The following is a 26,947-nucleotide window of genomic DNA, read 5'->3' as shown; positions in this document are numbered from 1 at the left end:
ATCCCGCCCGTGGCCAGGCTCTGGAGTGGGTCATCCCACCCGTGGCCAGGTTCTGGGGTGGGTCATCCCGCCCATGGCCAGGCTCTGGCCTCATCACTCCACTTTCTGCCCCTGTGAATGTGGTGGCTCCAGGGGCCGCACAGTACTTAGCTCTGTCTCTTAGGTGCACATCCTTAACTCTTTTCCTTTTACAGTAGAATTCCTTTCCTCTTCAAGGCTGAATACTATGCCGCCACATGGGTGGATGCATTCCATCTCTTGACTCATTTGGCTCAGAAACTTTCTTAGAGCTGTTGTAGATTCATTGAACAGTTGCAAAGCTGTGTTGCAGCGTTTCCATGTGTGCCACACTTGGTTTCCATTGTTACCTCAACAAAGGGGCCAGTGTCAGGGCTGTTCTTAGCCAGAATCTCCCCTTGAGTGACTCCTCTTCAGGCACTCTGTTGTGGGCCACACTGAGTCAGATGCAGAGCTGAGCTAGGTGTGGAGCCCTGCACTTGGCTTAAGTCAGAAGTAACTCAGTGCCTGTCCTTTGTTCACCATCCTAGGACGACCCGTTCAAAAACAAAGCCTTATTGTTTAGCAGCAACTCCCAAGAGCTGCATCCGGACCCCTTCCAGGCAGAGGACCCTTTCAAGTCCGACCCTTTTAAAGGAGCTGACCCCTTCAAAGGTACACCCCAGCCTATGTCCCCATGAAAAGACTTACTTATTTGCTTTTTAAAATGTTTTTTATGTGTATGGGTGTTTTGCCTGCATGCATGTGCCTCAGATGTGTGCGGTTCCCCCAGAGGGCAAAAAGAGGGTGTCACATCCTCCAAAGCTGGAGTTAGGGACAGTTGTGACCTGCCATTGGGTGCTGGGAATCGAACCTGGGTCCTCAGCAGGAACAACAGAGGCTCTTCACTCCAGATCCTTAACTTTCAGGGGTTGTTTTGTTTTGAGACAGGGTCTCTCTCTGGCTCGGGCTGCCGTGTAACTCTCTCTGTAGACCAGGCTGGCTTTGAACTCATGGAGACTCTTTACCTCTCAAGTGCTGGGATTACAGGTGTTCGCCACATTACCTGCAGAGCTTTTAGATCTCATGGTAGCATCTTAGGTCTAAGGAGCAGACCCAGCAGCCTTGGCGTCACTGTAGGTCACCATGACATGATCAGGACAGCTGCACAGACCAAGGTGGGGGGAGAGGCAGGGACCCAGGGTGGAGAAGGAAATGTGAGCACTCAGAGACTCTATTCCTTTTGTGGCCTGACTCATCCTAACAGTTGGCCTGCCTAGGGCTGCCACTTTTCACCTGTGACATGGCTGCAGCGGGGTTGAGGGACAGAGGGACCACTTGTTTCCCTGACGCTGGGCCTCCTGTCCTCCATTCACCTGACTGCTTCTCTCTTTCCTACAGGCGACCCTTTCCAGAATGACCCTTTCACAGAGCAGCCCACAGCAGCTGCAGGTAAAGGCTGGCTTCCTTGTATCCCTGACAGCACCCAGAGTCTCTCCAGTCCCAGATCTTCTGGGTGCAGGGTCACTCCTGCCCTAGCTGACTGTGTTGGGTATGTGGTGTGACTGTCACAGATGGTGAGACTTCCCACTGCTCATGCCAGGGACAGTCATGTCACAGCAAAAGATAGCCATGATGTGCCACCTGCACCTTTTTTGTGGCCTTTTTTTTTTCCACAAAAAGGCCTAGTGTGCCCAAAGGACTGGGTTTCATTACCAGTACCACAGAACAGAAAAGATTTGGACTATCTGCATCCCTCAGAGACTCCCATCTGTTACAGTAGCTCCCATCCTGCCTCGGGCGTGGTGCCACCAGTGTGCTTCCTGCCCCTGACGTCACCACACTGGTTATTATCTTTAAATTCAGCTTTACTACAGAGCAAAACGTGCACAGCACAGAATCCTCCTTTTAAACAAGTTGGCCATGGTGACACACAACAGTAATCCCAGCACTGCAGTAACTCAGTAGGCAGAGGCAGGTCTACATAGCAAGATCCTATTACAAGAAACTTTTATTTAAATATTGGGGGCAGGGAAATGCCATGTGTAGAGGTTAGGCTAAATTTGCAGGAGTTGGTTATTTTTCTCCACGTGGGTCAGGCTGTCAGGGTTGGCAGGAAATGCCTATATCTGCTTTGTCCATTCCTGTTGCTCCAGTAAAGCTTGTGACAGAGGTGTAGAATTGTGGAGGTTACAGTACAGTCTATCACCTTGAAAGGTGGTCCTAACTCGGGGCCATTGTCCCCATTCTAACCCCTGGACAACAACCACTCAGTAACCGCAATTTCTGCTTTATCCTGAGCCCTCTTTTCCTAGTGACCATCTCCTTACGTCTCCATCTCCCTGTGTCGTCTCCTTACGTCTCCCCGTGTCGTCCCCTTACGTCTCCATCTCCCCGTGTCGTCCCCTTACGTCTCCATCTCCCTGTGTCGTCCCCTTACGTCTCCATCTCCCCGTGTCGTCCCCTTACGTCTCCATCTCCCCGTGTCGTCCCCTTACGTCTCCCCGTGTCGTCCCCTTACGTCTCCATCTCCCCGTGTCGTCCCCTTACGTCTCCATCTCCCCATGTCGTCCCCTTACGTCTCCATCTCCCTGTGTCGTCCCCTTACGTCTCCATCTCCCTGTGTCGTCCCCTTACGTCTCCCCGTGTCGTCCCCTTACGTCTCCATCTCCCCGTGTCGTCCCCTTACGTCTCCATCTCCCCGTATCGTCCCCTTACGTCTCCATCTCCCCGTGTCGTCCCCTTACGTCTCCATCTCCCCGTGTTGTCCCCTTACGTCTCCATCTCCCCGTGTCGTCCCCTTACGTCTCCATCTCCCCGTGTCGTCCCCTTACGTCTCCATCTCCCTGTGTCGTCCCCTTACGTCTCCATCTCCCCGTGTCGTCCCCTTACGTCTCCATCTCCCCGTGTTGTCCCTTTACGTCTCCATCTCCCCGTGTCGTCCCCTTACGTCTCCATCTCCCTGTGTCGTCCCCTTACGTCTCCCCGTGTCGTCCCCTTACGTCTCCATCTCCCCGTGTCGTCCCCTTACGTCTCCATCTCCCCGTGTCGTCCCCTTACGTCTCCATCTCCCCGTGTCGTCCCCTTACGTCTCCATCTCCCCGTGTCGTCCCCTTACGTCTCCCCGTGTCGTCCCCTTACGTCTCCATCTCCCCGTGTTGTCCCCTTACGTCTCCATCTCCCCGTGTTGTCCCCTTACGTCTCCATCTCCCCGTGTTGTCCCCTTACGTCTCCATCTCCCTGTGTCGTCCTCTTACATCTCCCCGTGTCGTCTCTTTACTTCTCATTGCTCACCAGTTGTGCACTTTTTTTTCCAGACCCATTTGGAGGGGACCCTTTCAAAGAAAGTGACCCATTCCACAGCTCTACCAGTGACGACTTCTTCAAGAAACAGACAAAAAATGACCCATTTACCTCAGACCCCTTCACAAAGAACCCTTCCTTACCTGCAAAGGTGAGTAGTGTCTGCAGGGCCCCCGAGGGCGTCTGATCCGATGTGTGTTGGGATCAGCTCATAGTGTCAGGAGAGTGGCTGGCTTGGCCAGGAGCTGTGGTTACAAGGCTGGTCTCGTTCCTCCTTGTGAGGTGGCTCCCAGTGCTGTCATTGCTAAGTCCTAACTTGTGAGCAGCATGCTGCAGCACCAAGTTAGGGCCAAGGCATCTTCTCAAGTAATTCTTGTCCCTTCTAGTCCCTCTCCGTTGCTCTGGTCCTCTGCTCCCACCTCTACTCCATCTTCCACAGCTACAGCAAAGTACTACATGTAGCCGGGCATGGTGGCCACGTTTGTTGTCAGAGCTGGCAGCAAGCACGTTTACTTGATGAGCCTTCTCATTAGCTGTGCTCTGGAGTCTTTCTAGTACACATCAGTAACAGTGTCATTTGAGGTAGAGAACTTAGAGGGTGATGGCCTGGTTGCTGTTGCTATAACAACATTCCTGAGGCTGCACACTTAAAGCAAAGGGGTTTGTTTTAGTTCAGAGTTCTGAAGGCTAGTGTGGCCACTGGTTCTGATGTGGGTGCAACATCACAGAAGCTGGAGAAGAAAAACCACCTTGCCTAGAAGGAGTGTTTTTATGCAAGTGAGAAACCAAGGTGCTGTAAAGGACAAGCTTGCTTTTCCCCTTCATGTAACTTCCAGAGGCCCTCGCCTGCCCGACAGACCTGACATCATGATACAAGTGCAGGGTTCCACGCTGGCCTCATGTGTCAGACGTGTAGGGCACAAGTGCACCCAGAGTGCTGTGCTGAGTGCTCCTCAGGCTGCATGGAGAATATTAGAAACACAGTCTGAGGCCAGCCTGGTCTCCATGGCAAGCAGATGGATTACATAGTGAGATGCTGTCTGGTGTTGCGGGCAGCGCTGGAGTGACAGCTCAGCAGCTAAGGACACTCTTGTGCAAGCCTGAGCTTGCCTCCAGCCCCCAGCCCCCAGGATGCACACTGTGCAGCCTGTGATCCTGTTACTGAGCTGGGGACACAGGCGGACGGCTGGGCTGGCTATCAACCCAGCTCCATGTTCAGTGAGAGGAATAATGGAGCAGGACGCTCACCCACACACAAGAGAAGCAAGTGAATTCCGTGTTGAGACTGGGGTCCCATCCCCACTACAGTTCATCGCGTGCGCACAGTTCTACCATTCAGAATCCTGTCCCTCTGCCCAGTGTGTTGGAGAAGTGAAGCATAACCCATAATTGATCTTCTGTTGGAATTTTTTAAAAAGATTTTTTAAAGTTCTTATTTTATTTGTATAGGTGTTTTGTCTGCATGTCTATATACCACATGCATGCCTGGTACCCATGGATGCCAGAAGAGGGCATCAGATTCCTGGACCTCGAGTTATAGGTGGTTGTGAGCCATCATGAGGGTGCTGGGAACCCAGCTCTGGCCCACTGGAAGGGCAGCCAGTGGTGCTTGTACCCACTCTGAATCAATACTACCACCACCACGACCACCACCACCACTACTTTTTATTTTTATTTTTATTTTTTTTAGACAATTGCTCTTTGTGTAGCCCTGGCCAGCCTGGGGCTCACAGAAATCTGCCTACCTCTGCTTCCAGAGTGCTGACAGCTTTGTCAGCTTTGCTTTGACCCTTTAGATCTGGGTCTTTCTCTCCACTCTGTTTCTCTCTTATTTCTTTTGAAGCATAGTCTCTCTGGGCAGTTCCATCTGGCCTCAGTGTTGCAGCAATCCTCCTGCCTTATCCTCCTGTGTGCTGGAACGGCAGGTATAAATTTAAAAGAGTTAGATACTCTTTCAATTTTTATTACCTATTTGTTTGTTTATTATTTTTTGATTTTTTGAGGCAAAGTTTCTCATTGTAGCTGTGGCTGCCTTGAAACTTCCTAGGCAGACCAGGCTCAAACTCAGATATCCACCTGCCTCTGCCTCCTAGGTGCTGGGGTAACAGGTGTGTAACACCTCGCCCGGCTTGAGTTAAGCAGCCTTAGAATGGGCCAGGCATGTGTCTTTCCTGGTTCTCTTCCTTCTGTTGGGAGACAGACTTCCCTTCCTTTATGGAGCCACGCCCCCAGCCCCTCACTGGGGAATCCTAGGTAGGGGCTCCACCCTCATCCCTTTTGTCAGATCTTGATGCTGTCTGTGTCTGGCTTTGGTTCAGTTCTCAGGTTCATTGATAACTTGGGGGCTATAGAATTCATCAGTGTTACCCACAGCAGGGCATCTGTTGAGGATTACCCTCCACTGCCCGGGGCTGGTTAAGTCACCCATGCTCCCTGAAGTATTGTTTAAGACATTTGGGATTGTTAGGGAAAGTACAGCTGAGTGGCTGATGGCAGAATAAACTCTTCCTGTCTTCTCCTCAGCTCGACCCATTTGAGTCCAGTGATCCTTTCTCCTCCTCCAGCATCTCTTCAAAAGGATCAGGTGAGACCTGAGGCCCTCCTGACCACATCTCAGCCAGGCCATCAGTCCTCAGATTAGGGTAGCCAATCTCTGGTGGGTCTTTCTCAGGCCATCCCCCAATTCCCCCAACCCCGCACCCCAATCTCACCCTCACAGGCCCGTCTTTCTCAACAGGAGTCCTGTTAATCCCAGTGCTGTGGGGACCTTTTGCTCATTGCTTATAATGGGGCAGTCCACAGGTTCCCAGGCACGGTGGCACTCGTGTCTAATCCCAGCACTGGGGAGCTGAGGATCACTAGTTTCAAAACAGAATCATACATTGGTAGTACACAGCTTTAATAATCCTACTGTTCAGAAGTCAGAGGCAGGGGGTTCCAGTCCTGTCTCTGTGGCCTGGGCTACAAAATGAGACCTTATTAAGAAGTGGAAGTGGGAGGGATCTCTCCACCTGATAACCCTACAAATGTGTCTCACTCTCCACCTCACTCGCTTCTCCTGGACTGCTGGGTGGCAGGTTCTGGCAGGAACTGACCCTCCTGTAATCATTGTGACCCAGCCCTGAGTCCCCTGCTCCTGTGCCCTGGGATTGCCCCTTGACTCTTAGGCACACCTGCTCAGACCGTAACCACAACCCCTTTGGTGCCTCTCGCAGACCCCTTCGGAACCCTAGACCCCTTTGGAAGTGGCTCCTTCAGTAGTGCGGAGGGCTTCGCTGACTTCAGCCAGATGTCTAAGGTAAGGCCCTCCCAAGAAGTCCCAGCCATGGCCTGTGTCCACAGCCAGACAGAACGCTGTCACATATGTACGTGCCTGCACTCGTCACACTCAAGTACAGCATTACGCAGCAGTGAGCGGGCATAGCCCAGGTCCCTTTGGTGCCGTCAGCCATCGCCCATTTGGCTCTCACTAGCATCACACAAGCATCAGATCTCAGGACACGAAGTGGGTACCTCCATGGCCAAACACACGCAGGGCAGGCAGTGGCCTGAGGCAGGACACGGAGGCCAGGGCGACAGAGCTCAGGCTCGAGGTCAGTGGATAAAGCTGACCATACAGATAAATGCCTGAAGCCTCAGGGACCAAACTCACAGGCACATGAAGATAGCTTGTGCAGCTCGAGGACAAAAGCCACAGCCCTGTGTTGAGCCAGGGCCTCTGAAAGGCTTCCCTATGCGCTGTCTCTGGGATGCACTGGCTGCTGTCACTCATGGAGAGGGACATGTGGTCAGAGAGCCACATCTTGAGCTTAGCAAGAAGTCCGCCGCAGGCTGCACCCCAGATACACTAGTCAGGAAACAGCAGCTCAAGGTTGGGGTGGGGCGCGTCTTCCTCCAACACTTGGTCACACTTGGTAGGTTCAGGCAGGAGGACTGCTGTGACTTGGAGGCCAGCCTGGGCTACATAGGGAGACAGACCTGTCTGAGAAGAAAGCAGCAGGTTCATACTTCTCAGGCTCGGTGAGAAGGGATAAGTCTCAGGCTCCGGCCCTGCACGGCAGGGCGGTTTGATGACGATTGGTATCAGCTTTGGCAATGAGTACGGAAGTCAAGCGCTATGGTGGCAAACAGCAGCAACGACAGTGACAGGTGCCTCAGCCCTGCTCACCTGGCCCAGCTCCCTCATCTACTCTGCTCCTGTCCTCCTCTGGCAGGGAACTGCTCTGTCCTTAGAGCATGGTGCTGTGCCTTGCAGATGCTTGTCATGGGGCGTGATTGTCTTACAGAATCCATCTTCCTACTGTGGCCAGGTGGTGGTGAGGGGTCACGGGGTAGCAGTCCTGTCCTCTGATGGTTCTGTGCGCCTGAAGGAGGGGGTGGGAGGGAGTTCCGAGGGTGCTCGTCACCTGGGCATCCATGAGGATGGGTTGCATGATGCTCAGGAGACATCAAAATCCTCCTGTGAAGCCGGGCATGGTGGCGCACGCCTTTAATCCCAGCACTCAGGAGGCAGAGGCAGGTGGATCACTGTGAGTTCGAGGCCAGCCTGGTCTACAAAGTGAGTCCAAGATGGCCAAGGCTACACAGAGAAACCCTGTCTCAAAAAAACAAAAAACAAAAACAAAAATCCTCCTGTGATGTGACTCAGTACCACAGACTGAACCTCTGGTGTCAAGTACCCTGCAGGACATGGGGCTGTGTGCATAGCTCCATGGTAGTTGCCTGTGTGCACTCAGTACAGATGCAGTGGTTTATCTTCAGTGTGAGATGGCTTGAACCCCACGAGATGGGCACCAAGCACAGGTGGCAGCCAGCACCCAATCATGGGGTCCCTGCCCTCTTCACTGGAGTCCCAACTGCCCAAAGGTGGCCAAAAGGTGCCAAAGGCTGGCAGCTGTAGCGCCATGCAGGTTTTCAGCACAGTGACAAACATACACAGTGGCACAGGAGGCCTGCAGTTGACACACTCAGGAGCCTCGTGTGTGCAAGTCCAGTATCCTAGGCAGCACCTGGCATTGGAGAGGCAGAGGCACGCACTCCTGCAATCAGGACATGTTGGCCACATGGGGGCAGCAGCCTACAAGGGCTGTCCAGCTCTGTAACCCTGGAGCTTGTTCCCACCTCAGCCTCAGCCTCAGTGAAGGCCTGAGCAAGTGTACAAGATGGCCTAGGTTGCCAGTTGCTAATGGGGAAGGAGTTTTCTCCAGTGTTGTGGCCACTGGCTGGTTGCTTGTACTCACAGAAGCAGCCCTCGGTAAGCTCAGGAGTCATAGGCCGAGCCCAGTACCAGACATAGCAGAGGGACTAGTTGAGGAGAAGGGGCTGCTGGGAGCTGGAGGAGTGACAGGCTATGGGCTGCATCGCATGCTTAGTAAGGTCAAAGTGCTTAGAGAGTGGCCGTGCACATGGCCTGGGCTGCAGCCTGGGCTGCTCCATACCTCAAGCACCAGGATCCGAGGCTGGAGAAGGGGCTAGCTGCCACCCCTACCTAGTCCTTCTGTGTCTTTCTGCCCAGCTGCCCTGCTCCCAAGGAACCCACAAACAAGCCTGTCTCCTCGCCATGCGGCTAGGATAGGAAAGCCAGGCCCACTTCCTGCGCTCGGCTCCAGGCCAGCATAGAGTTGGCTCTAGCTGTGGAAACTCCTGTCCTATACCCTGTGTGCAGCATCCCAGGGCTCCCTGATTGTGTGACACTTGTAAGGCTGTGCCTGCCCTGCCCCAGCCCCCACTGATTTTCCTCTCTGGTTACTTTGCTAGTTTTCAAGAACAACAGCTGGTAAAAATAAATGTGAAGGGAAATGAAAGTAGAGTGGCAAGGGCTTTTTTTTCCTCTTAGCTTTCTTTTTTTCTTTTTTTAACCATCACCACCAGCCCTTCCACACCTGAGCAGGGTGGGGCAGCAATGCGTGCCGTTCCTCACTCCTAGAATCCGAGTGCCCTACTTCTGCACAGCTGTGCTGAGGAAAGTGCTGTAATGTGTCCAGCTCTGATCCCAGCAGGCATCTCTGGGGCCTTTCAGGCAGCACTAGGCTCTCCCTTACTCCTGCTGTGATAAAACTACACTACCAAAGCAACTTGGGAGGAAAGGGTTGTTCGGCTTATACTTTTATATCACTGTTCATCACCAAAGGAAGCCAGGACACGAACTCAGGCAAGGCCTGAACCTGGAGGCAGGAGCTGGTACAGAGGCCATGGAGGGTACTGCTCCCACAGCTTGCTCAGCCTGCTTTCTTTTTTTTTTTTTTTTTTTTGGTTTTTCGAGACAGGGTCTCTCTGTGTAGCCTTGGCTGTCCTGGGCTCGCTTTGTAGAACAGGCTGGCCTTGAACTCACAGCGATCCGCCTGCCTCTGCTTCCCGAGTGCTGGGATTAAAGGCGTGCGCCACCACGCCCGGCTTCAGCCTGCTTTCTTACAGAACCCAGGACCACTAGCCCAGGACAGCTGCACCCACCATGGCTGGGCCCTCCCCACTTAGAACCACTAGCCCAAGATGGCAGCACCCACCATGGCTGGGCCCTACCCACTCAGGACCACTAGCCCAGGATGGCAGCACCTACCATGGCTGGGCCCTACCCACTCAGGACCACCAGCCCAGGATGGCAGCACCTACCATGGCTGGGCCCTACCCACTTAGAACCACCAGCCCAGGATGGCAGCACCCACCATGGCTGGCCCCTACCCACTCAGGACCAACAGCCCAGGATGGCAGCACCTACCATGGCTGGGCCCTACCCACTTAGGACCACTAGCTCAAGGATGGCAGCACCCACCATGGCTGGGCCCTACCCACTCAATGACTAATTAACAAAGTGCCCTACAGGCCTTACATCCTCATGGAGGCATTTCCTCAACTAAGGCTCCTCCTCTCTGATGACTTCAACTTGTGTCATGTTGACATAAAATTTAGCCAGCACAGGTCCCCAGCTGAGTATTCTAAGCAGTTCCTGAGCCTTGGTGGCATTCGCTTGCTTTAAAAATGAGTCCCCAACTGCAGGTGCGGTCAGTGGCATGAACCTGCAGAGCATGGCCAGGCCCCAGGTTCATCCCGCACTCAGCAGGAAAGGAAATCAAAGTCAGTAAATGTGCTCATGGAGCACCCTAGAGTGCATGAGGCTAACTTCCTCTGCCTTCCCTCCTCACCACCTGTGTAGTAGTCACGTGAGGGTCAGCCCATTTTCAGTGACTTTCAACCTTAGCATGCTTTTATTTTCCTTGCTTTTAAAAAAAAATCTTTGCATTGGTGCTGATGGAACACAGGGTCCCCTGCATGCCAGGCAGGAGACTCCACCTGAAGCCACAGCCCGTCCCCTCAAAACAACTCTTCAGAAGATCTGAGGGGAAAAAAAAAAAAAGATCTGAGCAACCTGTGTTGACACGGTTCTGAGGCATTTGCAGTGGTTAGTTCACTCCTGCCTCTGGGTTCCTACTGCGTTGGAAGCATGCCTTGTTATTCCCAGCTCCCAGCCTGCAGCAGCCTTCCTAACAGCAGCAGCCTGCCTTGAACTCATTGCCAGATCCCAAGGACTGGGAAACCTAAAGTCATCACAACTGGGGCTAGAAGCCGGGCCTGGTATTGCATACCTTTAATCTCAACACTTGGGAGACAGAGGTAGATGGATCTCTGTGAGTTCAAGGCCAGTCAGAGCTACACAGTGAGATAGTTCCAAAAGAAGAAAGGAAGGAAGAAAGGAAGGAAGAAATAATAAAACAAAGTCGGTACTGGAGAATTGCCTGGGCACTGTGGCGCTGTACAGGATGGAACTCCATACTATGAACCGAGCTCAGCTGACACAGTCAGGCCTGTGCCCTTCGAGGTGACAGTTAGTTTGGTGGGTTTAAGCCCGAGGGGGAGTTGATCCATTTGTCTGGCCTGCAACATTGTAGCCAGCTAGAAGGTGAGGCAGCCCTGGGTCTCCTGTGTCAGCAGGTGTCCTGGACTCTAGGTTAAGGCCTTTCATGTCCCTCACCCTGTGAGTGAATTAGGAAGCAGACCTGCTCAGGCCTCCTCCTGCTGCCTTGTGACTCAGGGTGCCTGTCCCAGGAGGCAGCTCACCCCCACAGAGCAGCCTCGTCTGCGCCACCCTCTCTTCAGGCTTCTGCACTTCAGCCCCAGAAACCAGGCCTGCGTGCACAAGGGCTCCCACACCTTCAGCTAGCAAGCAGCTTCTCTTCCGTTTAAAATTGCATTTCTAGCCGGGCGTGGTGGCGCACGCCTTAATCCCAGCACTAGGGAGGCAGAGGCAGAGGAAAGGCGGATCGCTGTGAGTTCGAGGCCAGCCTGATCTACAAAGTGAGTCCAGGATGGCCAAGGCTCAAGGCTACACACAGAAACCCTGTCTCGAAAAACCAAAAATAAATAAATAAATAAATAAAATAAAATTGCATTTCTTAGGCCGGGTGTGGTGGCGCACGCCTTTAATCCCAGCACACAGGAGGCAGAGGCAGGCAGATCGCTGTGAGTTCGAGGCCAGCCTGGTCTACAAAGCAAGTCCAGGACAGCCAAGGCTATACAGAGAAACCCTGTCTCAAAAAATACCCCCCCCAAAAAATTTGCATTTCTTAGGCCGGATGTGGTGACACACGACTTTAATCCCAGCACTTGGAAGGCAGAGGCAGGCACGTCGCTGTGAGTTCAAGGCCAGCCTGGTCTACAAAGTGAGTCCAGGACAGCCAAGGCTACACAGAGAAACCCTGTCTCGAAACAGCACCCGTGTGGAACTTGGGATAACTGATTAAGTCAGGGTTTTTTCCACCATGTGAACCCAGGGGTCACACTCAGGTCACCAGGCTTGCTTGCAAGTACATTGAGCCATCTCTCCAGTATCAGCGGATGCTGAGTGGCCCACACCTCTCCCCATGTCCTGTCAGGAGTATGTGAGGGCAGCAGCCTCAGGTTCATGGAGGCCGTGCACAAACAACCACTAGCCTGTAGATGGCCCTGGGGTACCCCCTCCCGCTCCCCTGAAGCAGGAGTTGAGGATCTGCACACACAGGCTTCTGAATGAGATGTGACCCTCCTTGCGTGCCTCCTTGATTGTGGGGACCCGTCCTGTGAGCCCCCTCGCAGTGCACCCCTGCACCCTGTGTTCACTGCTCCCGCTGACGGAACAGTTACAGTATGCTGCAACAAAAGTTATTTCAGAGCAGGAATTGCTTCTCTGGAACTTTTCTTCTCCATATTCTCTGTGTACTGGACTGTGGCAAGGTGGGGCAGCTGTGTTAGCTGCACCGTCTGCTGACCTAGCCAGTGTCTGCAGGCATTTTTCTTGACACTTCCTCTCTGGGGCATCCTGACAGTGAGGGCCTCTCCATCATGTTACAGGTAGGAAATCAAAGCACAGAGAGTTGGGCGACTCAGTTCACTTCTGACCACAAGGCTCTGCAGCCTGACTAGGCAGCTGTTCTGCTGGGAACTTTGGTGGACAGGCTTTGAATTAAGACTCTGTGTCACTTTCATAGAAAGCCGTATGAGACTGTGATAGAGAAGCTGTCCTGCCCACACTGTATCCTGCCTGCTGCAGGGCATGGAGAGGGGCCACTGGTTAGGAAGTGAATCTGGGTCTTGCAGAACCCTGCTTTTTGTGCGTGTGTGTGCACATGTGCATATGGTGTGTGTTCAAGCACGTGTGCATGTAGGCCAGAGGTCAGTGTCTTCCTTAATCACTCTTACTGTTTGAGATGGATGTCATTGAATCTGCAACTTGCAGCTTCATCTAGACTGACCAGCAAGTCCTAGGGACACTCCTATCTCCGCTCCTCCTGGGTTTTCCCAAGGGTGCTCGAGAGCTAAGGTCTTGACTGTGTCTCCAGCCCCAGAAACCTGTTTTCTTTTGGAGAAACTGCCTTCTCCTTATGGCCCCTCCTGGCTTTGTTTCTTACCTGAAGCCACGTGTGTCTCCTCCATCCTGAGGATAGAGTGTGTTGGCCCAGGATGTGGCACTGAGCCTGATCTAAGGACAGCGTGAGGGAGTCCAGGCCTGGGCTGTGGACAGGCTGTCCTAGCCCTGGGTCAGCACTGATCCCAAGTGTAGTCTGGGCAGGCCACACTGACTGCTGTGCTTCTGTCGCCTGCGTGTAAAGCTGGGGTGATGGTAGTAGGGGTCTTTCACAAGCCGCTAGGAAGGAGGTGAGATGGGCAGGACAGCCCTCTCCTGCCTAGGAACTTCCAGAAAGCATTGAGGGGCCTGGGGAAGTGGCCTGCTGGTGTCAGCTTGGATGCAGGAGTGGCTGCATGTTCCTGTCATACCCCTGCTGCAAGGGGCCTGGGCCTGGCTGGAGCTGGGCTGCTTCTCTGACAGGGTGGCTCACATTCTCCCGCATTCTGAGTCTGCCATGGGTCCTGGGTGCTCCAGCTCGATTTCTGTCCTTGGCCCGCGCTATGGGGAGGAAGTAGAAAGCACCCACCCTCCTCTGACTCTCTTCGCTCCTTCGAGGAGTTTCATGTCATCTTTATTATACGTCTGCCCAGTGTAGATACACGGGGATGGCAGCCCTGCCATCACGCCTGGCCTGGTCCTTCTGTTTTCTGTCAGCAGTGGATTTATCTGACCTGTACTTTCTATTTTATATGTTGGGTAAAATGTGTCTTGTCTACTTTATTAAACATTTCCCTCTTTTTGAGGAGGGGTCTGTCTTAGTTAAGGTTTCTATTATTGTGATGAAACACTGTGACCAAAGCAACTTGGGGAGGAGAGGGTTTGTTCGGCCTACACTGACAGGTCAGTGCTCACACCTAAGACGAGGATAGGAGCTCAGGCAGGGCAGGGACATGGGGGCAGGAGCTGGCGCGCAGGCCAAGGAGGGTGCTGCCTACTGGCTTCTCCCCATGGCTTGCTCAGCTCTTAAATTTATTTTTATTTTATGTTCATTGGTGTTTTGCCTGCATGTGCGTCTGTGTGAGGGTGTCAGAGCCCTGGTACTGGAGTTATAGATACTTGTGAGCTGCTGTGTGGTTGCTGGGAATTGAACCCAGGTCCTCTGGAAGAACATTGAGTGCTCTTAATCACTGAGCCCTTTCTCCAGACCTCCAGCCTGCTTTCTTATAGAACCCAAGACCAGCCGGGTGTGGTGGCGCACACCTTTAATCCCAGCACACGGGAGGCAGAGGCAGGCAGATCGCTGAGTGCAAGGCCAGCCTGGTCTACAAAGCAAGTCCAGGACAGTCAAGGCTACACAGAGAAACCCTGTCTCAAAAAACCAAACCCCCCTCCCAAAAAAAGAACCCAAGACAACAAGCCCATCCAATAGGCTGGGCCCTCCCCACATCAATCAGTAATTAAGAATCCCAAGAATCCCAGTTCTTGGGAGACAGATGCAGGTGGATCTTTGTGAGTTCTAGGCCAGCCTGGTCTACAAAGTGAGTCCAGGTTTGCCTTATGGATCTTATGGGGGCATTTTCTTTTCTTTTTCCCTTCCTTCCTTCCTCCTTCCCTCCCTCCCTTCTTTTCTTGTGTCTTGTTTTGTTTGTTTGTTTTTCAAGACAGGGTTTCTCCCTGTAGTCCTGGCTGTTCTGGAACTCAATCCGTAGACCAGGCTGGCCTCAAACGCAGACATCCACCTGCCTCTGCCTCCTGAGTACTAGATTAAAGGCTTGCACTACCACTGCCCAGCTGGAGGCATTTTCTTAATGGAGGCTCTCTTCTCTCAGATGGCTTTAGGTTGTGTTAAGTTGACATAAAACTGTCCATCACAGAGTCTCATTATGTAGCACCCTGACCAGCCTCGAACTCAGAGCTCTGCCTGTGCTGTGATTTAAACGCATGCACTGCTGTATCCAGCCTAACATTTCAGTTAAAAAATATTTTATATGTATCAGGGTTTTCTTGCATATATGCCTGTGCGACATGACATGCTTGTGCACTCAGAGGTCAGAAGAAGGAGTAAGACCCCTGGAGCTGCCGTTGGCTGGGAGCCAGACCCAGGTCCTCTGGAGGAGCAGCCAGTGCTCTTAATCGCACAAAGCCCAACCTTTCCCTTTATTTTCCCCTATATGTTGCTTGTGTGTGCCCAGTGCCCCACAGCGCACAGGTGCTTTGCAGGAGTGTCCTCTTCCCACCTGCAGGTCCAGGGATCGTCACGCTCACATGTCAGGCTTGGCAGCGGTCCCCCTTGCTGGCCCCATTTTAGTCTCCTGTTTGCTTGCTCTCTACTAGGTGTGGTGATACCTGTCTGTCCTCCTAGCTCCCCAGAGACTAAGGCAGGTGGATCAGAAAACTTTAGGACCGCCCAGCAAAGGAAAGCAGTGTTTCTTACCAGATTCTCCCCCACAGAGCGATTTTACCCCCATGTGGGAGGCTCCCGCTCTCTCCTTTGGGCACCTCAGAAGAGCTGCCTGTGTGGTTTTCCACTGTTCTGTCAGAACTGTGTCCCCCATGGGTAAGAGGCACAGCACCCTCTGATGCTGACACACAGTCACCCACAGCCACAAGCGCTGGCTCTGAACCAGGAAGGACGCCATGAGTGGCAGAAGACCTGTACCACAGTAGGGAGGCCCAGGCCAGCCACTGAGACAGTGCCAAGGTGGAGTGATGACTGGCAGGCAGGGCTCCGGCAGGGTGGGGTCCAGCTGCTGAACTTCCCATGGGGTCTCTTGGAACTTGGCCAAGTCCCAGCTGTGCTTCCAGAGCTCCGTGGGTCATTATATCTGGCCTCATTTGTTTATTTGTTTGTTTGTTTATCAGGAGATGGACTTAGGGATACGATCTAGCCACTGTGTAAGCTTTGTAGAGTGCTTGGAGTGTACCTCTTACATCAGCCTGCTGCTGAGCACTATCTCCTGTCTACCCACACAGACGCTCTTTCACCTGTGTGCCAACAGCCTGTCTACCCTCACACTCACCTGTCCCTCCCTCCTCCACTTCTCTTCACCCGTCCACCCACATTTCCTTTATCCACCATCAGTCCACCCATGTGTCTACCCACTGTTCACCTAGTCATCATTTCGTCCATCTGTCTCTGGTAAAACACCCTGGCAGAAGCAACTTGAAGGGGGAGAGGCAGGTTAGTCCATCACCATTGGGAAGTCAGGCTGGGGCTTGATGCAGCCACTCACATCCACAGTCAAAACCAGGGCATAAATGCATGTATATTTGTGCTTATCTCTATCTGCTTACAGAGACCAGGATTCCCTACCTAGGGAATGGTGCCACCCCTAGTGGACAGGTCTTGTAATCAAGTCCTCTCCCTGATGACTATGTCCAACCTTATCTAGACTTTGAGCCCTCGTTGTTGAGACTTTGTTCCCTAGTGATTGTAGATTATGTCAGCTTGAGGTTTTGAACCATCCATCCACCTGCACAGCCATCCATCTGCTCATCCATCCACCTGCACAGCCATCCATCCGCTCATCCATCCACCTGCACAGCCATCCATCCATCCGCTCATCCATCCACCTGCACAGCCATCCATCCATCCGCTCATCCATCCACCTGCACAGCCATCCATCCGCTCATCCAGCCACCTGCACAGCCAGCCAGCCACCTGCACAGCCAGCCATCCGCTCATCCATCCACCTGCACAGCCAGCCATCCACCTGCACAGCCATCCATCCGCTCATCCATCCACCTGCACTGCCATCCATCCACCTGCACAGCCAGCCATCCACCTGCACAGCCAGCCATCCACCTGCACAGCTAGCCATCCGCTCATCCATCCACCTGCACAGCCAGCCATCCACTCATCCATCCACCTGCACAGCCAGCCATCCACCTGCACAGCCAGCCATCCACTCATCCATCCACCTGCACAGCCAGCCATCCACCTGCACAGCCAGCCATCCACCTGCACAGCCAGCCATCCACCTGCACAGCCATCCATCCGATCATCCATCTACCTGCACAGCCATCCATCCACCTGCACAGCCATCCATCCACCTGCACAGCCATCCATCCACCTGCACAGCCATCCATCCACCTGCACAGCCATCCATCCACCTGCACAGCCATCCATCCACCTGCACAGCCATCCATCCACTCATCCATCCACCTGCACAGCCATCCATCCGCTCATCCATCCACCTGCACTGCCATCCATCCACCTGCACAGCCAGCCATCCACCTGCACAGCCATCCATCCACCTGCACAGCCATCCATCCACCTGCACAGCCATCCATCCACCTGCACTGCCATCCATCCACCTGCACAGCCATCCATCCACCTGCACAGCCATCCATCCACCTGCACAGCCATCCATCCGCTCATCCATCCACCTGCACAGCCAGCCATCCACTCATCCATCCACCTGCACAGCCATCCATCTGCTCATCCATCCACCTGCACTGCCATCCATCCACCTGCACAGCCATCCATCCACCTGCACAGCCATCCATCCACCTGCACAGCCAGCCATCCACCTGCACAGCCATCCATCCACCTGCACAGCCATCCATCCACCTGCACAGCCATCCATCCACCTGCACAGCCATCCATCCGCTCATCCATCCACCTGCACAGCCAGCCATCCACTCATCCATCCACCTGCACAGCCATCCATCCGCTCATCCATCCACCTGCACTGCCATCCATCCACCTGCACAGCCAGCCATCCACCTGCACAGCCAGCCATCCACCTGCACAGCCAGCCATCCACTCATCCATCCACCTGCACAGCCATCCATCCACCTGCACAGCCATCCATCCACCTGCACAGCCATCCATCCGCTCATCCATCCACCTGCACAGCCAGCCATCCACTCATCCATCCACCTGCACAGCCATCCATCTGCTCATCCATCCACCTGCACTGCCATCCATCCACCTGCACAGCCATCCATCCACCTGCACAGCCATCCATCCACCTGCACAGCCAGCCATCCACCTGCACAGCCATCCATCCACCTGCACAGCCATCCATCCACCTGCACAGCCATCCATCCACCTGCACAGCCATCCATCCGCTCATCCATCCACCTGCACAGCCAGCCATCCACTCATCCATCCACCTGCACAGCCATCCATCCGCTCATCCATCCACCTGCACTGCCATCCATCCACCTGCACAGCCAGCCATCCACCTGCACAGCCAGCCATCCACCTGCACAGCCAGCCATCCACTCATCCATCCACCTGCACAGCCATCCATCCACCTGCACAGCCATCCATCCACCTGCACAGCCATCCATCCGCTCATCTATTTACCCACGTCAGTGTATCCTTTCATCTGTCCACCTTCCCACAGATCTATCCCTTAATCCGCATAGCCATCAACCCACCCAAGTATCCATTACCCATCATCATCATCCACCGACATGTCTGTGCACCCATCCACCGCGTGTTCATCTATCCTTCCCTCAATCCACACATGTGTTACTGTCTTATTTCAGGTAGGGGGATGGGGGCTAGTTTAATTGAACACTGGGTAGGGGAAATAAGCTGGTGTAATTACAAAGAGTGGGTAGAGCTAATGGAGGTAATATGGCTGTGCCAGCAGGGGGTGGGGGGCGGGAGGGCGGGGGCAGGCGGGAGCAGACACTAGCCTGAATTACCTGGTAGGCTGTAGCACACAGGCATCTGGGGCATAGAGAGGGTCTGTCCCAGCACCAAGCCAGTGGAGTCTGAGGCCATGTGCGTCTCTGAACATGAACAAAAGTCCCATGTGCAGTGTTGAGTGGGGAAATATCTCATAGTGGGGCAAGAGAGGCCACCAGAGGACAGGATCGTCCTCTGCTGCCTGTGTTGGTGGCTTTCCTTTCATACAGAGGGCCTGGCTTTTGAGGGTGGAGGAAAGCGGGGGCTTGAGAGGACTCGGGTCTTGCCAGGGCTCTTGGTGCGGGAGCATTTGCTCAGTGCCTTCTTTTTAATGTCTATTTTTGCCTCTTTCGTGTCCTCTCTTACAGCCCCCACCTTCTGGCCCCTTCTCCTCCTCCTTGGGAGGCACAGGACTCTCAGATGACCCCTTTAAAAGTAAACAGGACACTCCCGCTCTGCCTCCGAAGAAGCCCGCTCCTCCACGGCCCAAACCGCCCAGCGGTCAGTACGCTTCCTCCTCTCGCGGCACCCGCCGGTGGGGACAGGGCGGCGGGCACAGGGCCCCTCCGTTGAGCAGCCTAGAGTAGAGCTGTCCTAGTCCCTGTCCAGTGGTCCAAGCTGTGATAGTGTCCACACAAGGTCCCCGCTTAAGGTGCCTACATCAGCCTTTCTCCATCTGCATGGTCTCTCAGCGTCCATCAGCCTCCTGGCCTTGTGCCTTTTCATGATGGTTCAGGGAGGGCCTGGGGTGGCTACCGCAGGGGCTCAGGGTAGCCTTGTTCAGCTGAGTGTTGGGGTAAAGTGGTAGCTCTCTTGACCATGTTGGATGAGCCAGGTTGGCCTGGCTCTCCCTTACTCTGCCCAGCTGGTTGGGAGACAGCAGCCAGAGGGCCGTCCTGCCCTCTTCCCTGGAACCTCACTATCCTGAGCCCTGCTCTCCAGAGAGGGTTACTGTACCCTCCCCCCAGCAGATTCTGAGTACTTGTGACTCCCATGTGGAGGGCTAGGGACAGAGCTCAGTGACTCTGATATCCCATACTAAAAAAGAAGAAACGTTTTTGAGTGACTCTCAAGCACAATGTCTCCTTTCCAGTCCCTAATAAGAGCAGGTGGCCAGGGGCCCACAGCTATCCCTGACAGAGGGACACCTACACACTCCTGGCCATGCCTGTTACTAGGCTCCTGAAGCCTTCCCAGGAGTAGTGACACACACGCCCCAGCCCAGCTTGTCCTCCCTCTGAATCTGCCTGTGGCTTCGTGTATGGTCTTGGAGGGACCTAGCCTGCCCCCGGCTCATTCAGTCTGTATGATGACCACTTTGTACATAGCCCACCTGCAGAAGACGGATAGAAGGAAGGTATCCTCTCCTCCCCCGTGTCAACTGGGCCCACCAGTGTCCCCTCAGGGACAGTGCCCAGGCCAGCTTCCTTATAGATGAGGGAGTCTGGCCAGCAGGCTATGACTGAGCAGGCTCTCTGTGAAGTGCTGGGAAGGAGTGAGAGTTCAAAGAGCAATTGTGAAAGACATTGATCCCAAAGTGCAAGGGAGCTTTTCCACCATGAGTGGCTCCCTGCACTCCATCACCTCAGCAGTCTCATGTGATGGCACTCTGCCCCAGTGTAGAATACCAGCATGTACACATCGTGCATACATACCCATATGTGTTCGCATGTGTATTTCATCACTCAAGGTTCCCGTGGACCATGAATGAAAAGGCTTGAACATACATGTGTGAGTTACCTGGTACTCATGGTGCCAAATGTCAAGTGAGCATGCGTTCCCCTACCATGCTACACTGCCTGTGTCAGATGTGCCACAGGCATTCACTGACATACTTGTAAACACACCTACCCACTTATTCATGCATCATGTGTGTGTCACAGACATGGGGACACACACAGCAGCAGCTCGGGCACCACCGTTGCACACACCCTCACATATCCTTCTTTGTGTCCGCTCCTCGTGCTGCCCTTGGAGAGCGGTGGCAGCCTGTGAGTGCTGACCGCTCAGTGGCCCCGCTGCCTGGCATCAGTTGAGTCTCAACAATCAGTCCAGGATTAGGGCCCTCAGGTGCCTGTCTGGGGCTCTGCCACAGCCATTGTGACCGGGGCGTGCCTGTGTGCTCTTGCCGTCTTCCATGCCAGTGAGACTGTGAAGTAGACAAGGTAGGCAACATGATGACCACAGAGGAAGGAGAGCAGAGGGCTTGGGGCCACCCAGAGTCACAAGGGGAGGTGGCATCTGCACCTGACCTTGGCCCCCACCTCCGCCCACTACTTGTCTCTTGTTACTTGCCGCTGGCCAGGAGGGTCCCAGGACCCTGAGGATTGGGGCTCTTGTGCACTCTAATCCATGAGCAGCTCAGGGCACCTGTGGCAGTCTAAGCATTTCTCATTTCCCTCTACCTAGAAGCAGCGGCTGGACAGGAAGGTGTGGCTGTGTACACGCTGCTGGGTGGTAGGTACTGCTGTGTGGTGGCTGTGTGGGCCCAGCATCTGTGCTATGGCTGGGTGGATCCCGTGCTAGTCTCTAACCATTGGGGCACCACCTGGTACCCCTGCACAGCTCAGAACTCCCCTGCCCTCAGCTGACCTGTTAATTAGCCCTATTTGTTGGGAAAGCATTTGGCTCTTTGCAGAGACACGAGGTCCCTGGTTCATGCATGGATTTGGAATGCAGCCATGTGCTTCCTGTCCTTGTGTCCTGTCTGTACCATACATGCCACAGCTACTCACACGGGTGGATGGGGCAGCAGTGCAAACTGACCATCTCCCACTGCTGGGCTTGCTCAGATGCCAGGCACTTTCTGTCTTCTGACTCCTTCTGAAGTGACGCAGCCAGGCTGAGGTGGGACCTATATCTTATTTTATGGTGTTTGCGGCCGGATCTCCATGATGGCCCAGAACTCAGCCATCCTCTGCCTTAGCCTCCTGCCCCAACATGCCCTGGTTCTGGATGGTGCTTTTCTGCCCACTTATTTTCCTGGAGAAACCCGCATGACCAATGTACAGCAATAGCCACCTTAGCCTGTCACACTCCATCACTCAGAGCCTGGGAATGTCACGGGTGAAGCCCTGCAGTGGTAGGGCTGGTCCCAGTATAGCTGGAAGCGGGTGGATAGAGGAAGTGGGGGTGCTCTCCTCCAAGAAACCCCGTGGGTGGGAGACCTTCTGACAAGGAAAGCATGCAAAAGTGTGCCTCCCCAGACACGGTGTTTTATCTGACTCAGGAATCGTGAGAGATAGTGGCTTTGCTGCAGTCTCGCTGACCTGCCTGTGAGACACTCTTATGCCACCACCTTCCTGCCTGGGCTTTTCCAGCCCAGGGACAGGGACTCCCGGAAACCCTGCTGGATCTTGTGCCTGGAAGGGATGCTTGGCTCTGGGCCACCAGTCTAACTAGAATCTGAGGGGTGGTTCAGTCACACTGCTTTGGGGACATGAGAGCCCCAGACAGACATCCCTGGGCAGCCCTGGACACATGCCCAAAGCTCAGCTAGCCTCACTTTCCCACAGCCTGAGCCCAGGCTTGTAAGTGAAACACTTAGCATGGTAATGTTAAGTGAGACCTGCATTGTACTGTATGTCCATCCCTCCTCCCCTCCCCCCCCACACCACCACAGTCATCCCCATGTACTGGGCCCGGGACACCAGCACCTTTCGCCACAGGCAGTCACCTGGACCTGACCCAAATGAGAAGGGTTTTCTGTTGAAAAGTGCTGTTGTTTAGGATTCCACCTTAAAAGCCTGAAGGTTATCACCCAGGGTGAGTGTCAGTTTGGGTCTGGGTGACATGTAATTATGTACTGCCTTCTGCTGTTCTGTTCTGTCTCAGTGTCAGATCACTTTCTGCTCACAGAGATCAGCTCCGTCCATCTCTGTGCCTGTCTCCCCCCTCCCCCCCCAGCCTCCAGGCAGTCACCACTGCTGTCAGCAGCTGAGGGGCCTGCGTTGGCAGCAGCCTGATGCTGAGGGTACAGTTCTCTTCCTGAAGCAACACTGTGTGCTGTAGGTTGCACACGTGTAAATTCTCGTGCGTGGATAGCTTTTCTAGAAAGGTCTGTCAAGGTACAGAATAACCTGCAGTGTCTGTCTGGGACTGAGGCAACCGATTGCTTTCAGACAGACAGACCAGCCCTGAAACCTCCCAGTTGGAGTGAGCTCGCACCTCCCCCAGGTAAACAGTGGTGTATTTTCTGCAACGGACGGAGATGGAGATCAGTCAGAACTCACCGCTGAAGTTTCTAGGTAAAAGTTGTTGATTTGCAAAGAGAGAAACAGATTTTTTTAAGTGCAGGAAACGACTGTGTGGGCGTCAGTGATTGGGTTGCCTGAGATAGCGGGATCCTGGCGGGCCCCACCCTGCTGCCACTTCCTGCCAGCGCTGCCCTGCGGCTCCCAGCAGAACCTGCCCGCTGCCCCTGCGGCTCCCACTCACCAGCCAGTCACCTTTAACCTCTCCCCAAGTGAATGAGCATCTTTATTACTGCTCATGACCTCACCACCTCTCTCCACGGTCAGATGCACTGCGGGGATAAGGTCATGGCTGCTCTTTGCTCCTTCCCCATGGTGCCCTCCACAGTGCAGCCCTCCTCACTCAGGCTACAGGAGAGTGCTCCGGCCTTGTATTGATTTGATGCCCCTTCCAAAGCAGAAGCAAAAAGTCAGGGCACAGGCACAGGGCCTGTTCTAGGGTTGTACGCAGTCAATCCTGTGTGCTCCGAGGAAGAGGATGGGGCCTGCTCATCTGGACCCTGGTACTGGCCGTCCTGTCCGTGCCCAGGGCCCTTGTTACTGCGTATTGTCAAATGGTGTTGCCATCTGAGCCTGTGGTTAGCACCTCTGCCCTGAACGTAACTACTTTAATTCCGTTCCCACGATGGCAGCAAAGAGATAATGTATTGGGTACACTGGGGGGTTTAGAACGGGACATGCATGTTCCATCTCAGGAAGATTCTGGCGTTTGTTAGCAGCCAGGATGGGCAGAAGGCACCCAAGCAGCCCCACCCCTACCCCACACTCACCCAGGGCACCCACTGCCTTGCTGTTGTCAAGGCACCCCCGGAGGGTCTGTCCCAGGGCCGGTATAGCAACCCGTGGCTGCTGGCTGGGGAGGCACCTGTGTGCTGGAAGGCCTGCTTCCCAGGCCGTGGGGAACCTGTGCTTCTCCAGCGGCTGCCGGTGGACTGCGAGCGCTGCTGTCAGGGCAGAGGTAGCACAACAGTTTGGAAGTAGTACTGCACACGTGGACCCGGAGTGTGTCCTGTGACTGTCACCTGATACGCAGTACTGTGTCACGGCCTCTCCAGGGGTAGCCAGCGTCCAGACAGTGGAGGTTCTTGGGGACCTGCAGGGTTGAAGCCGAGAGAGGCAGGGCCTTCTGCGTGATCTCTGTAGGAGTGAGTGGGCAGGAGCAAATCCTGCCTTGGCTCACCTATAGGACTGAGGCTGGGGCTCCAGGGACAGCCTCCCCACCCCTATGGTGGGCTTAGTGTGGTCACTCACAGCTTGAGAGACCAAACCATAAAGAGCCAAGTAGAAACCCCCAAAAACCCTTCCATGGCCTGTGACCCTTCCCACCACAGGGCATGCATTCCCATTGCAGACAGCACAGTCTGGTGACTTCGTTAGATGTGGGATGGCATCTCCCTGCCCTTTGCAGAGGTAGCATTCTAGCTATGTTGGCACCCTGTAGGGAGGAACAAAGTGGGGGGCCCTGGCAGCCCCCCTAGCTATGCAGGGCAAGCACCTAGGGCTCTCCAGCCACCTGGCGTCGATGCAGATAGCATCTCCCCAGACGCCCACTCAAACAGAAGGACCGCGTCAAAGGTGCTGTGAAAGAATAGGTGTGGCTTCTCAGCGTGTAGTGGGAGACCTGTCTCCATTGCTGCGCAGTAAAGACTGACAGGTGCAGGCATGCTAGCCTGTGCCTGTGATCCCTGCCGATGGGGCACAAGGTCCCACTGGGGCTACAGAGTGGAACCCTATCTCAGAAACACCAAAAACAGTGACAGAACATAGGGCGGGTATGTCCTGCTTCTGTAGGCTGATGCCGCCTCCTTTGCCAGTTCTTGTCAGAGATCCTAACAGCCATTTGTGAAAAACTAAAAGAGAAGTGTTTTTCTCGCTCTACATGTTTGCCTTTTGTGGATGCAGAACAAGTTGCCGCATCCTTTCCTTCCCATGATGGAGTGACACCATGTTCACCCTGCCTGCCACCCAGAGATCCCATGACCCCTGCCCACTTCACAGCAGGCAGAAACAGTCAGCACAGGTGGGGCTAACAAATATTTATTCAGCTTTTCTCCTCAGCTCAAACCCAAACCTCATCCTGTCCCCTCCAGTGTGCCAAACAGGTCTTTCTCAAAAATTGGTAAATATTTTTGGTGGGAAATGTCAGCATCGTGCTGTGCTCCGGGACCTCAGATTTTTATCTCCTGGGCTGTGCTGCTCTGGTGTGCTCTGATCTGCCTGGGCTGCAGGACTACTGCCTGCAAACAGGGGCCTGGGCACCAAGGCTGTCAGAACAAGGGAGCGGGAGAACAGAGCTGTGATCGGAAAGGACACCTTTCTCATAACAGTTGAAAGTTTGAGTCAGGCAATCTGATTTCTCTCTTTGTCCTCTGCTCAGTCTTCATTGCTGGCAGATGGGGACAGAAGGGATGAAACAGATCCCTAGTGGCCTCCTGGTGCCCTGCTCTGGTGTGGTGTCCCTCACGCAGTTTCCAACAGAGGGACTCCCAGAAGCCTGGCCGTGTGTGAGCAGCCGGTTTTGTTGAGGGTAAAGGATACTGAAGGTGTGTGCCCTCTAGGACACCTGGCAGTTATGTGGGTGCCCGTGTCAGGGTCCGCAGCAGTGTGGGAGCGTCCTGGGTTGCAGAGGGTAATGGCTTGGGTGGGGCAGCTGCCCTGACCACAAACCTTTAGTCTTTGTTTTTCTGGTTGTCTTTTGGGGGTGTTTTTCCTGTATTTATCTCCCATCTGCAGAGCTGCATTTTTTAAGAGCAGCAGTGAATCGTGTCAACAGCGCTCAGGGTCTCACAGGAACGAGCACACGCTCTCTCCTGCTTGTGCTCTGTTTTACTTGCGTTCCCCCGACCCCACCCCACCCCATTTTACAGCAGCATCTCTCACCCTAGCCCAGGCCGGCTTGGCTGGGATTCATGACCCTCCTGCCTCACTCAGCCTTCAGAGTGCTGAGGTTAGCGTTGGACACTATTCCATATGTGTGTGGTGCTGGTTAGAGCCCAGGGCTGAGTGCTGGCACACATGAGCCGCAGGCCCGGGACTGATGTTCTTAACCAGACGTCTAGGGGCCCTGGACCCCAGACCTCTGTCTGTCCTGCATCAGCCTGTTGAAGGCAGGGAGCCAACCCTTTCGGGACTGACTGTGGAGATTCTGATGCATTTTCTGAGCCTGGCTCCAGGAACTGCTCAGGGAAATCTCTGAAAAGCAAGCTGGGAAAGGGGCAGACACCTTCCCACCCTGTAGTCTCTGGGTGTGCTGGCTCTGTATGCTGAGGAGACAAACAGCCTCGGAAACCCGAGAGATAGAAAAATTAAAGCAATTCCTACCAGGGTGGGGCTGGCCACTGAGTAATTTTTTTTAGCAGAGTGCGCTGTGGTAAACCATGGAGTTCGTGTTGTTTTTGCCGAAGTCAGTGCTGTGTGTGGTTTCGGTACACCGCTCGGGCGGCTGTTGAAACTGCTGTGGTTTCCACACAGGGCCTGCTGTGCCTCTTCAGTCCCCTCAGCCAGTGCAGCGGGCTAGGGCCAGGGCCGGGGCATGGGCTGCCCCCCTGGGCACCGACCTGCTAAGTTGTCGTGTGAATCTTTCGTTGTTATTTTGAGAGGAGGTCTCAAAGGCTGTGTCGGAGCCAGCCCCTGGCTGGCCTCAAACTCAGAGATTCCCCATGCCTGGCCAAATAATCATTTTTTATTATTACTACTGTTGTTATTATAACCTTAAGAACTTTGTTTTCTCTCTTTTCTTTGTTTGGTTTACTACATTTATTTGCTTCTGCGTGTCCGTGTGTTAGTGGCACACAGGTGGCGGTCAGGGAAACTGTCAGGAGTTAGTTCTTCCATCATGTGACCTTTGGAGATCAGACTCTGGTGAGCAGACTTGGAGGCCGCCGGCTCTGTCTGCTGAGCCCGTCCCCTATTATGTCTTTGAGGTCCCAC

At 54.1% G+C, this 26,947-nt stretch overlaps 1 protein-coding gene across 9 annotated transcripts in view; it reads left to right on the top strand.

Moving 5' to 3' along the window:
* The window catches only part of EPS15L1 (epidermal growth factor receptor pathway substrate 15 like 1), an 83,435-nt gene that overhangs the window by 46,410 nt on the left and 10,078 nt on the right, over nucleotides 1-26,947 (top strand). For 4 of the 9 annotated variants that reach the window (XM_084759140.1, XM_084759142.1, XM_084759139.1 and 1 more), the window contains exons 17-23: nucleotides 549-672; nucleotides 1,399-1,449; nucleotides 3,315-3,451; nucleotides 5,824-5,884; nucleotides 6,516-6,598; nucleotides 19,133-19,265; nucleotides 21,174-21,221. In XM_084759140.1, coding sequence (XP_084615266.1) covers nucleotides 549-672; nucleotides 1,399-1,449; nucleotides 3,315-3,451; nucleotides 5,824-5,884; nucleotides 6,516-6,598; nucleotides 19,133-19,265; nucleotides 21,174-21,221 — 637 coding nt within the window. The remainder of the gene's footprint in view (nucleotides 1-548; nucleotides 673-1,398; nucleotides 1,450-3,314; nucleotides 3,452-5,823; nucleotides 5,885-6,515; nucleotides 6,599-19,132; nucleotides 19,266-21,173; nucleotides 21,222-26,947) is intronic. The other 5 variants (XM_084759146.1, XM_084759145.1, XM_084759147.1 and 2 more) reach the window with 2 other exon arrangements.

The sequence above is a fragment of the Acomys minous genome (assembly GCF_964271855.1).
Source record: "Acomys minous genome assembly, chromosome: 15".
NCBI classification, from domain to species: domain Eukaryota; kingdom Metazoa; phylum Chordata; class Mammalia; order Rodentia; family Muridae; genus Acomys; species Acomys minous.
Note: the sequence above shows the minus strand (reverse complement) of the source record. Positions and strands in the feature narration are given on the sequence as shown.